This window comes from Trematomus bernacchii, unplaced genomic scaffold (assembly GCF_902827165.1).
Source record: "Trematomus bernacchii unplaced genomic scaffold, fTreBer1.1, whole genome shotgun sequence".
NCBI lineage: Eukaryota > Metazoa > Chordata > Actinopteri > Perciformes > Nototheniidae > Trematomus > Trematomus bernacchii.
In genome coordinates, this window is record NW_022987613.1 from 351079 (window position 1) to 365882 (window position 14804).

At 41.6% G+C, this 14804-nt stretch overlaps 1 protein-coding gene and 1 long non-coding RNA gene across 2 annotated transcripts; both read left to right on the top strand.

The window, feature by feature from the left end:
• The first annotated feature begins 600 nt into the window (after positions 1-600).
• LOC117483718 lies at positions 601-11021 on the top strand. Its single transcript, XR_004556008.1, has 3 exons — positions 601-661; positions 10516-10578; positions 10983-11021. It is a non-coding gene; the product is annotated as an uncharacterized LOC117483718 (long non-coding RNA).
• Positions 11022-12229: 1208 nt separating this feature from the next.
• LOC117483726 (protein NLRC3-like) lies at positions 12230-14802 on the top strand (the record flags this gene model as incomplete). The annotated part of the gene is made up of 2 exons (XM_034132074.1): positions 12230-13935; positions 14655-14802. Coding segments are annotated over 2 exons (1854 nt in total), but the record flags the coding sequence as incomplete, so codon positions are not given.
• Positions 14803-14804: the final 2 nt, after the last annotated feature.

The following is a 14804-nucleotide window of genomic DNA, read 5'->3' on the forward strand; positions in this document are numbered from 1 at the left end:
ACAGAAAAGGCACATATGGATGTTTGTGATTAAATGCAGAAACTGATTTAACACCGACCTCTAGTGGTCAAGGTGATTACAAGTACATTTACTCAAGTACTGCAACTCAAAAACATTTAAATATAATGTATCTTTTAATCTGTCTAGATCGGACAAGGTTTCTATACTGACTGCAAACAGTCTGAATTTGAACATGCAATGGCTCCCTGGTGCCAGTAACAAAAAACGCCATTCATATTCTGAGAAAAATACAGTAATATATGCAATGCATGCAGCAGGGTTATTAATGCAGAAACAAATATATATATATATATATAATAGGGAACAATTTAATGTGACGTTAACACTAGAGTACTTAAATACATACACACTTTAACTTAAGTGAGGTTTTGAAGACAGCATGTTTACTTGTACTGGTTTATTTTCACACTGTTTTAATATATTTATTTCAATAACTTTGTTGAGATTGTTTTTAGCTTTATTTGTATCTCACTGAACATATGTGAACTTGTTCAGCTGATAAGGCTGGTTATGAAACAGAGAAGGGGGGGGGGGGGGCTGCAGACAGGGAGGGAGGGAAGTTGAAAGTGAAAGTATGAAGTCAGACTTGTCAGAGTGCCAAACGCCGTTTTACAGCTCGACGGAGCAGGAGGACAACAGGGTGAGTGTTAACACCAGGATCTGCTTTCTAACACATTATTTACTCTGTTTTACTGGATGTCAGAACATCAGCGTCCTAGAGTCCAATGAGACTTCTACAAGTGGTGTAAACTTGTTTTATTGCCTGTTTTCTGATTCATCAAAGCAACATAATATGTGACAGCCCAGCGCAGTCAAAATGGAGAGCGGCCTGTCTGAAGTCTGACTGATTTTATGTATTTTAACCAAGTTTATTATTATGATGGTTTAGATCAGGGGTGTCAAACTCACAGCCCGCCACTTCATTTTATGTGGCCCACAAGAGCTTGCAAATAATATAATACGTTTATTATAAGCAGGGTTCTTACACCTTTTCCAAGTCAATTCAAGCACTTTTCAAGCATTTTCAAGGTGCATTTTCAAGCTTTTCAAGCATCTTACAGCTGTTGTAAATTACATATTTATATACACATACTTATACTCAAATGATTATTTCCCTACCTCACATTAAATCAGATGTTCTTTATGCTATAAACAACCCAAATGTGTGTTTCATAATAGCATTCTACATGAGGATGAAAAATTAAAATGTTAGAAAAGAAACTAAGTTTAATATTTCAAAATGAGTGACCCATCTGTACGTAGACTGGGCATCCCATATAACCTGGCTGAGCCAATATAAAACAATCAGCCAAATAACTTTTCAATATATTATTGATTACTATTTTTGAGGTACTTTTAGGTTGGCAGTAAACATAACCCTGCTGAAAAAACCAGCATAGACCAGCTTAAGATGGTTGCTGGTTTTAGCTGGTTTTAGCTGGTTTTAGCTGGTGTTAGGCTGGTGTTAGGCTGGTTTAGTTGGTTTACCAGGCTGGACAAGCTGGCCAGGCTGTTCTTGCTGGTTCAAGACCAGCCTGGTCAGCTAAACCAGCATAGCCCAGCATGGATGTCATGCTGGTCTATGCTGGTTTTAGCTGGTCTATGCTGGTGAAGCTGGTCTATCAGCAGTCTTGCTAGCGAAACTGAAATAGACACAGACAGACAGAGAGGGCGGGACACGGGGGAACGGCGACACGGCAGTAGTTGAAACAAAGCGGTATGTTTTGACTGGCACTAACGGGTCGTCTCCACAGCAGCGTTAAAAAAATCTTGGAGGTGGGCGTATCTGAAGCTTGGGGATTTTTTGCGAACAACCAATCACATGAATCTCCCGCCCGCGACATACGAGGCAAAAAAGCCCGAAGTAAACTGGATATAAACTCCCCAAAACAGGCGAAAACATACCACTGTCTCTGCCACCTCCCTCCATGCCTGGCTCCTCCGGTTTATATCCCGGTAGGTCTGGTCATAAAGCACCGGGTGATTGATTCGCTACCGCTAATTTCTCCTCCATTTTTTTGGAATATGAGGAAATGACCTGCGGTATGTCTCTCCCAGCATACACGCCGTTTGATTGGCTAGAGCTTGAACGGTCAGATTTGCGTACACGGGATTTGATTGGCTGCCGCTTCCACCTCAGCTTCAAAAGTTGAACATTGTTCAACTTTGAATCCTCAAAATCCTGAAAATCTCCGCTCGCCTGCCCACAATGCATTTCGGCGAAAAGTGAGGGAAAGTGACGTCACCGCATTCAAAGTGAATGGGCAGAAGCGTTTCAAGATTTTTTAACGCTGCTGTGGAGACGGCCCGTAACTGCAGGTCATTTCCTCATATTCCAAAAAATGGAGGAGAAATTAGCGGTAGCGAATCAATCACCCGGTGCTTTATGACCAGACCTACCGGGATATAAACCGGAGGAGCCAGGCATGGAGGGAGGTGGCAGAGACAGTGGTATGTTTTCGCCTGTTTTGGGGAGTTTATATCCAGTTTACTATGGGCTTTTTTGCTTCGTATGTCACGGGCGGGAGATTCATGAGATTGGTTGTTCGCAAAAAATCCCCAAGCTTCAGATACGCCCACCTCCAAGATTTTTTTAACGCTGCTGTGGAGACGGTCCGTAACGGTCGAGGATTGAAGATCAGTTGAACGTTTCTGTGACCCCGCCCAGCGGCTGCTCTTCTGAGAGGCACCGCTCTGACAGCTCTGTCTACTGGGAAACGCGCTAAAAGTCCTTCTGGAGGTAAGCAACACTACACAATTTCACCAAGTCTGAGAGTAAAAGCTTTATCCAAGGTTCGTTTTGCTTTCTTTCAACGTTACGTTAATGTTAACTTAACCTTACGTTTGCTAGGAGGCTAGCTGTCTTAGCTAACAATAGTTAGCAGCTAACGTTTTCTGCAGTTTGTGTTTCCCCTGAAAAAGGTGATGCAGCTATAAGTTGTAAGTTAACTTAACGTTATCTTACAAGTTGAGAGGGTTACGTTTTATTTAAAATCGTCAATGTAATGCCATTAGAGGTGTTGTGTTGAACATGAAGTTAGCTAACTGTAGCTCTCCACCAAAGGTTAGCATGTTAAACTGTACTTTCTGTGGCAGCTAGCTTAATACAAAGAGGGTTTTTGTGCTTCATTGTAAACTTTTCTTACAAATGTGTGTTAATCTACCTGAAATTGTGGGGACAGTTTTTTTCTACTCAATGATACAGACCATTGTTGAGGAGATGCAAAACATACATATACTTTGAGTAATGTTACTTTGCTGCTAAAAGATGAAACATTATCAGAAGAGGATATCACCAAAGTGTGTGATTCTGTCAGGGGATTTGATCTGTTCTCTGCATGTCGTACAGGGCCTATGTACACACTGCTCTGGTATGAATTAAAAATATAATTGTAAAATGTAAATCTCGCTCTTGTCATCGTTCAGGCTTTGCATTTGAACCCCTATGACTGGTTGCGGACTTGAAGGGAACGCCTTCCTGACATCCAGGAAAAAGGTGAGATTCTAATCTAATCTAATCTAATCTATTTCAATGCCAAAAGCAAGTTATTGTTTTTAACTTTTTTTTAATATGATTTTTTGGGGAATTTCAGTTTTATTGGACAGTAGAGATCTAATGGAAACAGTGGAGAGGGAGGAGATGATATGCAGCAAAAGGCCGAGCCGGATGGTTGCTGCTCCGTGTGGAACGTGTTCTATCAGGTAAAGCACTTTGGTACCCAGTTATTTATGGTATTGAGTTTGAATTTAGCCTTTGGAAGGTATTTTCCAACAGTGCATTGTAAAGACTGAAAAAACAGGCTCAGGTTAAAGCTTGACTTGATTTGGTCTTTTACTTAAGAGGATGTTTGTCCTCCTGTCTTCTCTTATTTCCTTATCTTTCTTTCAGGTGTAACATCTACCAATGGTTGTACATGACACCACCTCTTTGCTGTCCTACTAGTCAACCCTCCTGATCAGAGCCTTTCCTAAATAGTGGTAAGTTGTTTTACAGTTCAGTGTACGTTAATTTAGCAACTTAATGCTTTACTGCTGTTGAATAAACCCTATATATATAAATCCATCAGCAATCAATAAAACAAATCATCCAACACAAAATAGAAGAAATCTGGACCTATTCTATTTCTTTTTATACCACAGCATCTATTGGGACTGCTCATTGATGTCATCAAGAGCCATTGAGTCTAGCTTTTGTAGTCGGCCTCTCAGAATGTTTATCATTTCTTTGTCTCTTAACATTCCTATAATCATTTGTTTTTTTATTGTTGATATTGTTTTGTTCTTTATTTTTGTTGTGAGAATCACTTTGCAATTGTGTAAGTGCTATAGTTATACTAATATAATTGTTGTTACCATCATTACTATTATTAAAAATGTCTTCTTTGTTTTCTTTATTTATCGCTGCAGAAAGGTTCAAAAAGTTCCCTGTACATGGAACCATGCCTGTCCTCTGTTCCACATGTCTTCAGTCAGTTCTGGACCCTATGACTCTGTTCCACATGTCTTCAGTCAGTTCTGGACCCTATGACTCTGTTCCACATGTCTTCAGTCAGTTCTGGACCCTATGACTCTGTTCCACATGTCTTCAGTCAGTTCTGGACCCTATGACTCTGTTCCACATGTCTTCAGTCCGTTCTGGACCCTATGACTCTGTTCCACATGTCTTCAGTCCGTTCTGGACCCTATGACTCTGTTCCACATGTCTTCAGTCCGTTCTGGACCCTATGACTCTGTTCCACATGTCTTCAGTCAGTTCTGGACCCTATGACTCTGTTCCACATGTCTTCAGTCAGTCCTGGACCCTATGACTCTGTTCCACATGTCTTCAGTCAGTCCTGGACCCCATGACTCTGTTCCACATGTCTTCAGTCAGTTCTGGACCCCATGACTCTGTTCCACATGTCTTCAGTCAGTTCTGGACCCTATGACTCTGTTCCACATGTCTTCAGTCCGTTCTGGACCCTATGACTCTGTTCCACATGTCTTCAGTCAGTCCTGGACCCTATGACTCTGTTCCACATGTCTTCAGTCAGTCCTGGACCCTATGACTCTGTTCCACATGTCTTCAGTCCGTTCTGGACCCTATGACTCTGTTCCACATGTCTTCAGTCCGTTCTGGACCCTATGACTCTGTTCCACATGTCTTCAGTCCGTTCTGGACCCTATGACTCTGTTCCACATGTCTTCAGTCAGTTCTGGACCCTATGACTCTGTTCCACATGTCTTCAGTCAGTTCTGGACCCTATGACTCTGTTCCACATGTCTTCAGTCAGTTCTGGACCCTATGACTCTGTTCCACATGTCTTCAGTCAGTCCTGGACCCTATGACTCTGTTCCACATGTCTTCAGTCCGTTCTGGACCCTATGACTCTGTTCCACATGTCTTCAGTCCGTTCTGGACCCTATGACTCTGTTCCACATGTCTTCAGTCCGTTCTGGACCCTATGACTCTGTTCCACATGTCTTCAGTCAGTTCTGGACCCTATGACTCTGTTCCACATGTCTTCAGTCCGTTCTGGACCCTATGACTCTGTTCCACATGTCTTCAGTCCGTTCTGGACCCCATGACTCTGTTCCACATGTCTTCAGTCCGTTCTGGACCCCATGACTCGGACACTAGTTCTACCAAGGCTCATTAGAGGTAAGCAGTGGTAGGAGAGTGGAGTTATCTTTGTATTTAGGCTGCAAGTCGACAAGAATAGATTACAAATCGCTTAAAAAATTGTTCAGACAAGAGGCACCATGTGTTACGCAGGTGCACATCCACTGGAGGAAGATTCTGAAAGTAAAATATACACTTCTCACTAGAAATGTAATCATAAAGCATTATTATGGCCAAAGTATCCTACAATTCAGGATTTTCCACTGAAAAAAGTGTTGGATTCAAGATTCAAAGCTTTTATTCTCATATGCTCAGCAGCTACAGTGTAGAAATGTCAATGCAATTCTTCTGACCTGAGCTCCTCCAACAATGCAACATATACAATAAAATACAAAAATACAAAATAAAAAGTAGTGCAAAAAGTTTATATACATGTAATATAATAGAATATGATATTTACAAGAACAGAATATTAAATAAAAAATTAAATACGGTGTATTGCGTGGACAATAGACCCAATCACAGTGAATGTTCAAAACTAAACTTGATACATTTTTCTTTTTCATCTCACAGTGCACATATTTAAGTAATCATAACACAAAGCTAAAATGTAATCTGTTTTTCCTTTCTCTTTTCAAGAGTGCTTCAAAGGATGGCTGAATTCACAAAACGTGGAGAAGACCGAGAAGGAGAAGTTGGCCGGTTACTACATTTCACAAAAAATACAGGACCTTGTGAAAAACGGAAAGAAACAGTTGAAGGAAATTGCTTAAAAATATGAAGTAATGGGTGTTTTGAAAATGTTTTCAAATGTGTGTTAATGTTCATTGTGTGTTATAAATTATTTTCCTGCTTCTAATCATTTGATGTATGAGTATTTATTTACAGACATTCTATACATTCTGGTACCTTTCTGGTAAGGTAGGTGCTCTGATCTGAAACGATAGATGTTCATTGAGCTACTGCAATTGGGTGAGAGTGTTTCATCATCATATATGACCAGCTTAACCATCAAGTAATCCCAGTTAAAGTTCTACTCAAGATCATACCAGTCGGACCAGCTAATGGTGACCAGCTAGACCACTGTGACCACCAGCTTTTACCAGCTATCCTGACCAGCTAATGGTGACCAGCTAGACCACTGTGACCACCAGCTTTTACCAGCTAAACCAGCTATCCCGACCAGCTAATGGTGACCAGCTACTAGACCACTGTGACCACCAGCTTTTACCAGCTAAACCAGCTATCCCGACCAGCTAATGGTGACCAGCTAGACCACTGTGACCAAACCAGCTATCCTGACCAGCTAGACCACTGTGACCACCAGCTTTTACCAGCTAAACCAGCTATCCCGACCAGCTAATGGTGACCAGCTAGACCACTGTGACCAAACCAGCTATCCTGACCAGCTAAAGTGTCCAAAACCCCTCTCAACCAGCAAACTAATCCAGCCTAATATTGACTGGCTGGTCAGGCTGGTTTACCAGCCTGACCAGCCAGACCAGCCTTGTTGGTCTAAGCTGGTTTTTTCAGCAGGGAAGTCAGAGGTAAATGGTGTACTTCTACTCCACTACATGTATTTAATACCTTTAGTTACTTTACAGATGTGGATGAATGATGTGAAATATAATCAAGTGTTAAATCAGACTTTAGTTCCACCTGGAGTAAATTCACAAGCTACTCTGTAGTATACAAAGTCATTCAAACTAGCTGCAACTTTACCAGCTTTGATAACACTTTCATGATCAATCATTATAAAACATATCATATACAATTATTAGTGATGCTCCGATCGCCAATTGTGGAGCCGATCGCCGGAATCAGTATCGGCCGATACCGATATCGCTCTCTTTTCCTCTCTCCCCCTCTCTCTCTCTCCCTCTCTCCCCCCCCTCTCTCTCTCCTGACAGCCCGTCAGTATCTCCTGCAGCCCACTGATCCAGTAATGAGCGACCCGACAGTGAAGAATAAATATATGTATAACTAGTTTAGCTTGTTCCAGAGGTAGATCAAATAGCTAAGTGTGTTAGGTCTAACTCTTAATGTGTGTTCTGCTCCGCTCACCGGTCCGTCACAGCGGGTGGAGCTGCAGGATTTCTGCTTCACACACACGTTGCATACCGCTATTTTATTGTCATTTTCGGACACTTAAAATACTGCCAGACTAGTGAAGCCATTTTGGCGAGCTTGTACAGAGAAAAGTGTCATGTATTTTACATGCAACGATAGCCTAATCTAAAATGCTCTACTATGGCGTACCTTTCGTGTGGTGTGTCGCTCGTCAGCGCAGACTCTCGCATCGTTATTGTTGCACACTTTGCAGGAGGCTACTCTTGGGCTTCGCTTGACCCTCGTCTTAGCCATGGCTTGTATTTGTCTTCTGCTAGCCAACGCTCGTTGAAACGGCAACCTCCTGGCATACTGTCATCTATCACTCTCATCAGAATGCCCAGGTCACACACGTAACAAAAACACTTGCCGGTCACGCGCATAGCGCGGGAAGGCCGGAGCGGAGCTGTTTTATGTAAAAGCGAAGCAATTAAGCGCGCTCAGACTTCTTTATTTTCTTTTAATCTAAAAAGCGAAGTAAAGCATTTACAATTTCAAGCACTTTATCCCAAATTCAAGCACCATTCCCAAAATCTAAGCACTTTTCAAACCTTGAAAACACCTCGTACAATTTCAAGCATTTTCAAGGATTTCCAGCACCCGTACGCACCCTGTATAAGGTTACGTGCTGCTTTACAGGAGCGCGTTGCCCATAAACTACATGTCCTACAATGCATCTCATTTTGTGAGATGCGCACTGAAGAGACTTGCAATTACTTGTAATTATGTGCCCTAGACTTCTGCTTTCAGACGTAGTTAATTATGAAGTTATTACCCTATCTGATAATAATCTAACAGGGTTGCCAACTCTCACGCATCTGGCGTGTGACACACGCTTTCACTCTCAATCTCCCAAACTATTTTCACGCCAAAAACAAGAATACCGAAGACTAGAAACGGTTTTGAAAACTTTTGTCACGTAGTGATCGTCTTCTCAATAGAACATCTTTGATAATGTCTTCTGGCCAATCAGAATCACGATAACGGCGTGGTGTTGTTGCAGGAAGTCCCGACGGAGAATACTTTTGCGGTAGTACATCTCTATACATCGATACAACATTACGTGTTGATAGAAATCAACACGTAATGAAATAAGACCCCACGGTTTGATGATTGATAGGTGTGTGTCTTTCATTTTGACACACAGAACAATGGGGGCTATCCACCCTTATCCACAATGTAAAGTAATTCACACAGCCTCTTCCCTCTTCTCTCTGTGAGGAGCAGCAGCTTCAGCTTTCCAGAACAAAAGTAACACAAAACTAAAATGCCATTCATTTTTTAAATATGTCGTGTAGTAATAGATTTATTTATTTTTCTTCTCAAGAGAGTACTAGAATGTGTATTTTATATTAGTATTTAAAAAAATCTCCTGGGGGAGAATCCCCCCAGACCCCCCCTGCAGGGGTTGGGTTTTCAGCATGTCAACTCTTTCACTTGTGGGGAAATTGCAGGATTGGCTCCAGGTCGCCCTTTTTATTTACTTCAAGACAAATGTGCCTTTTATTTCATACAGTTCAATTTGGATTGAGACAGGGAAATAATCTAAACCTCACGCGTGGCGTTTCACTGTCGGGGGGGAGCGTGTATGTAATTACATATATACTGACTTGAGCCCCACCACTGTATGGGTTAGCCCTACCATAGATTACGCAACAAAAATACTCTGGAGCAGCAACTGCCGACACGTATTGCGCATGCGCAGATCTAAGATCCAGTAGAAATGATAAAAAAGTAAAAGTCTGCTGCTTATTGTTCTACTAGGCCAAAATAGAGTCAAAGAGTATATGAGAGTGAGAGTGTGTTAATTAATATATTTGGCAGTTTGGAGTAAGTCTGTAGATTTGTTTGTGTGTGTGTTTCATAGGCCTCTCACGATAATTAATTTAGTTGGATACATTTTCCATTATTTTATTATTATCCATTATTGTGTATTTGTATATATTGTATATATATCCTATATATATATGCTAAGATCCCGCTGCTGACACGATAGCAGTCATTTCGTGCGCATATGTGTAATTAAACCGAATTAAACCCATGATATCAAAATCTCACTCCAGCCAGGTACCCAAAGTTGGCAACCCTGATCTAATGCAGAGGAAATATTGTAAAATAATACATTATTTTATATATATTATATATATTTATCTATGTATATTTATATAGTCTTTAAGTTACCACCCTTTGAGTGCAACCATCATTCTAATGTGGCCCGCGATGAAATTGAGTTTGACACCCCTGGTGTGTGTGTGTGTGTGTGTGTGTGTGTGTGTGTGTGTGTGTGTGTGTGTGTGTGTGTGTGTGTGAGATATAATTACTGACATTATTAATACAAACGCTTTAATCTTAGAGCAGCTTTTTTACTCCTTAATATAAAGTTTGATAGTTTAGTCCAGAGGTTCTCAACCTAAGGGTCGGCCCCCTCCAAAGGTCACCAGGTAAATCTCGGGTGGAAAGAAGCAAATGTTTTCTAAAACATAAATCTGTTCTCCCTTTCTAGACATGTCTCCAACATTGTATTTGTAATGAAATAATGATCATTTGTTATTTAGATGAAACCATGTGGGTTCGATAAATGTAGTCAGTAATAAGTGCAATTTTTCCCTCTGAGATGTATTGGATTAAACAAAAACAACGTACAGTACTTGAGGAAATATACTTAGTTACAGTCGGCCACTGGTAATATTAAAGCATTTAATGAAGTGAAGCTTTAGAGAAATGTTCATTAACTGAGAACATATTGTGTGTATTTACCACGTGTTGTTCCTGTGTGTTTCCAGCAGGGGGAGACACCTCCTAATGAACACGTGGTGATCAGAGATCTGACCATAACATACCAGCAGGTAACAGGCCGACATTACATTAAATTACATTACATTAAATATTATTATGATACACAGCATGTGTGTGTGTTGATCTGTGGCTAACAGGAGTAAACAAGTGTGTTGTTTTTGCACTTGTGATTTTGTGAGAGTGGCTTCAGCTAAAATGTCATTCAAATATTCATATAAAATCAGCACAAAAAGGTGTGTCCTACTCATGCTTTTTAAATAAAACTGCTGAATTTTCTAAACAATCTTCATTATTGTTTCACTAAAAATGTTTGTTCTAGTTTTCCAGTGTAATACTATCTGCTCAATTGGCCTCATTAAAATATGTATATAAAATATATGAAGCTCTTAATTTCAGTAATACAAAGATTTGTGTGTGTGTGTGTGTGTGTGTGTGTGTGTGTGTTCGTCTTCAGTGTTACTGGTTTATCTCTCAGACTGGAGAAGATGAGTGGTTTTAAAGATGAGGAAGAGGACACATCTCCAGTCTCCAGCTGTCTGTCTCTGAAGAGTGACCAGTCTAAAGACTTTCCTCCACTATTCAGTAATGAACCTGGACCCTCAGACACAAAGTAAGAGTTTCTGCTGTAACCTGACCTGAAGAGGATCCAGTTCTTATATCATCTAATATATGAAACTGTTCTTTAATAATATCATGTGTGCAGTATAGTACAGAACAAAGGCAGCAGAGTTCAGCAAGCTAACATTATTTGAGGATATTTCAATATGCATTTATAGCATCATTGTATCAGTGGCATCAAAAGGCTTTAAAAGATATTGATAAATACTCACTAAAAACTAAATATATCATCCAAAACATTATTTACTACTTGTGCATGTTTATGATATGTATTTTAAAGATGTTTATTAATGATAGTGATAACCTGGTGAGCTGGTTGTGTTTAGCATTAGCAGATATAACAGAGCTTTGTGTGATTACATGTAGAGTCAATGCAAAGACCCAGATCCGTGCCTGGAGACACCAAGAAAGTGAAGAGGTGAAATTCATGTCACCTGCGTATTCGTGCAGCGTGACACATTTCATCTTGAGAGAGACGTTTGTGACGCTCTGCCCATTGGTGAGAATCAGCTCCACTAATGTGACGTGCTGTAAAGGATGTGTTCATCTCCACAGAGGGAAGAGGAAGAGTGGTGTTCCTGTGGAGGAGCAGCTGTCCAGCTGTGCTCTGTGTCAGGACGTCCTGAAGGATCCAGTCTCTACCAGCTGTGGACACTGGTTCTGCAGACAGTGCATCACCTCATACTGGGAGCAGAGACCTCCATCAGGAGACCCCTCCTGTCCCCAGTGTGGAGAAAGATCCAGAACCAGAGCTGGACTGCAGACAGCCAGTCAGACCAGCTCTGTACGAGGTAAGAGGCCGAACACATGCAGCGTCTTATTCCTCTTCCTGGTTCATGTGTGTTTGAACAGGTATACTGTTGTAGAGCATAGACAGTAAGCTGTTTATAAAACATTTAAACTCAGTCTGTTTTTTGTTGTTTTATTGTTATAATTAGATTCTCAGAGCATTTCCCTCATTCTCTCGTGTTTCCTTCTCTTCCAGCAGATAGTGGTCTGCAGGAGGTTTTAGATGAACATAGGCTCAGTCTGAGGAGGAGATGTGAACGTGTGACTGAAGGAACTGATCAAAGTGAAACCCTCCTCAACAGGATCTTCACTGAGCTCTACATCACACAAGGCCAGAGTGAAGAGGTTAATACCCAACATGAGGTGAGGCAGCTGGAGGCAGCTTCCAAGAAGAAGCCCCTCCATGACACTCCAATCAAGTGCCAGGACATCTTTAAAGCCTTACCTGACCAACAGACTCTCATCAGAGCGGTCCTGACCAACGGAGTCGCTGGAGTTGGAAAAACCTTCTCAGTGCAGAAGTTCACTCTGGACTGGGCCGAGGGTTTGGGAAACCAAGATGTCAGTCTGGTGATCCCGCTCTCCTTCAGGGAGCTGAACCTGATCAAAGGTGAGCAGTACAGTCTTCTCAGGCTGCTCCATGTTTTCCATCCAACCTTACAGAAGGTCACAGCAGAGCAGCTGGCTGTCTGCAAAGTGCTCTTCATCTTTGACGGCCTGGATGAAAGCAGACTTTCTCTGGACTTCAGAAACAATGAGGTTGTGTCTGATGTCTCTCAGCAGTCCTCAGTCAACGTGCTGCTGACAAACCTCATCAGGGGGAAGCTGCTTCCCTCGGCTCTCGTCTGGATAACTTCCAGACCTGCAGCGGCCAATCAGATCCCTCCTGAGTGTGTGGACAGGGTAACAGAAGTACGAGGCTTCACTGACGCCCAGAAGGAGGAGTACTTCAGGAGGAGATGGAGTGATGAAGACCTGTCCAGCAGAATCATCTCTCACATCAAGAGCTCCAGGAGCCTCCACATCATGTGTCTGATCCCAGTCTTCTGCTGGATCACTGCTGCAGTTCTGGACCACATGTTGACTACAGACCAGAGAGGAGAGCTGCCCCAGACCCTCACTGACATGTACTCACACTTCCTGCTGGTCCAGACCAAGAGGAAGAAGCAGAAGTATGAAGAGGGACATGAGACGAGTCCACAGCAGCTGACGGAGGCTGACAGGGAGCTTCTTCTGAAGCTGGGGAGGCTGGCGTTTGAACATCTGGAGAAAGGAGACATCATGTTCTACCAAGAAGACCTGCAGCGCTGTGGTCTTGGTGTCACCGAGGCCTTGGTGCACTCAGGAGTTTGTACACAGATCTTCAAAAGAGAGAGAGTGATCTTTGAGAAAACAGTCTACTGCTTTGTTCATCTGAGCATTCAGGAGTTTCTGGCTGCAGTCTACATGTTGCACTGTTACACCAACAGAGACACAGAGGTACTGAAGGACTTCCTGCAGAGAGACTTTAACAACAGCAGTGATCAGGATTACCCATCCCTAGATGACTTCCTGAAGGGAGCCATGGAGAAATCCCTCCAAAGTAAAAATGGCCACCTGGACCTGTTTGTCCGCTTTCTCCACGGCCTCTCTCTGGAGTCCAACCAGAGACTGTTAGGAGGCCTGCTGGGTCGCACAGACAACAGACCAGAAACCATCCAGAGAGCCATCAGCAACCTGAAGGAGATGAGAGGTTATTATATCTCTCCTGACAGGATGATCAACATCTTCCACTGTCTGACAGAGATGAAGGACCTCTCAGTACATCAGGAGATCACAGAGTTCCTGAAGTCAGAGAACAGATCAGAGAAGAAACTCTCTGAGATCCACTGCTCTGCTCTGGCCTACATGCTGCAGATGTCAGAGGAGGTTCTGGATGAGTTGGACCTGGAGAAGTACAACACATCAGTGGAGGGACGACTGAGACTGATTCCAGCTGTGAGGAACTGCAGGAAGTTCAAGTAAGTCCAGATGTGATTAACTTTATAAACTAATGTGGATCAGGAGTTTAATTATTCAAATAAACACTATAACATTTCTGCTGTTTAAATACTGAGAGCAAAATCAAACCAACACTGTTCTTCTATTTATTTATAATAATAGTTAAACTGAAGCGTTCCTCTCTTCATATTGAGTGATGGAGGCGACATGTCAAACACATGAAGGACTTGAGAGCTTTCTCAGCATGTGATCACACCACACAGCAGGACTTACAGTTATCACAGAAACATGTTATTATTACTTTCTTTGCTTTTTTCTTTGCTTTTTAAGAAAATATTCACAAAGCATACATAACCAAATAAACACATCTAAGTACAAGATGAACTACATAACAGATGAGAAATCAGAGAAGACATAATAAGATAATAGTATTAATAATATTACAAATGAAAGAATGGATACATTATGAATACATTATGAATACTCAGGTACACATTAATTATATTCACTGTATTGTTCTATACTGACCCATTCCTCCCACCTTTCCTCAAAGATATGCATTTGGTTTCTAATCTAGTTGTTTTCTCCGTTACATAGATTTCATTTACTAAGTTATTCCATTGTGAGTTTACTGAGTTATTATCTTTTAGACAATTCCTCATCATTAGTTTGATGATGGCTTTTCTAATGACCAGAAATAGATAGGAATCTTTCTGTATCTCCTCTGGTGTTTCCCCAGTGATAGGGACAATGGGTTTTTGTTGAGAGAACAAGATATTGGACATTTCTCTTCAAACTGTTTCCCAGAAGTCTCCCAACACATCACAGGCCCAGAATATATGTGTCTGGTTTCTGCTCAGCGCATTCTCTCCAGCATTTTGAAGTGAGG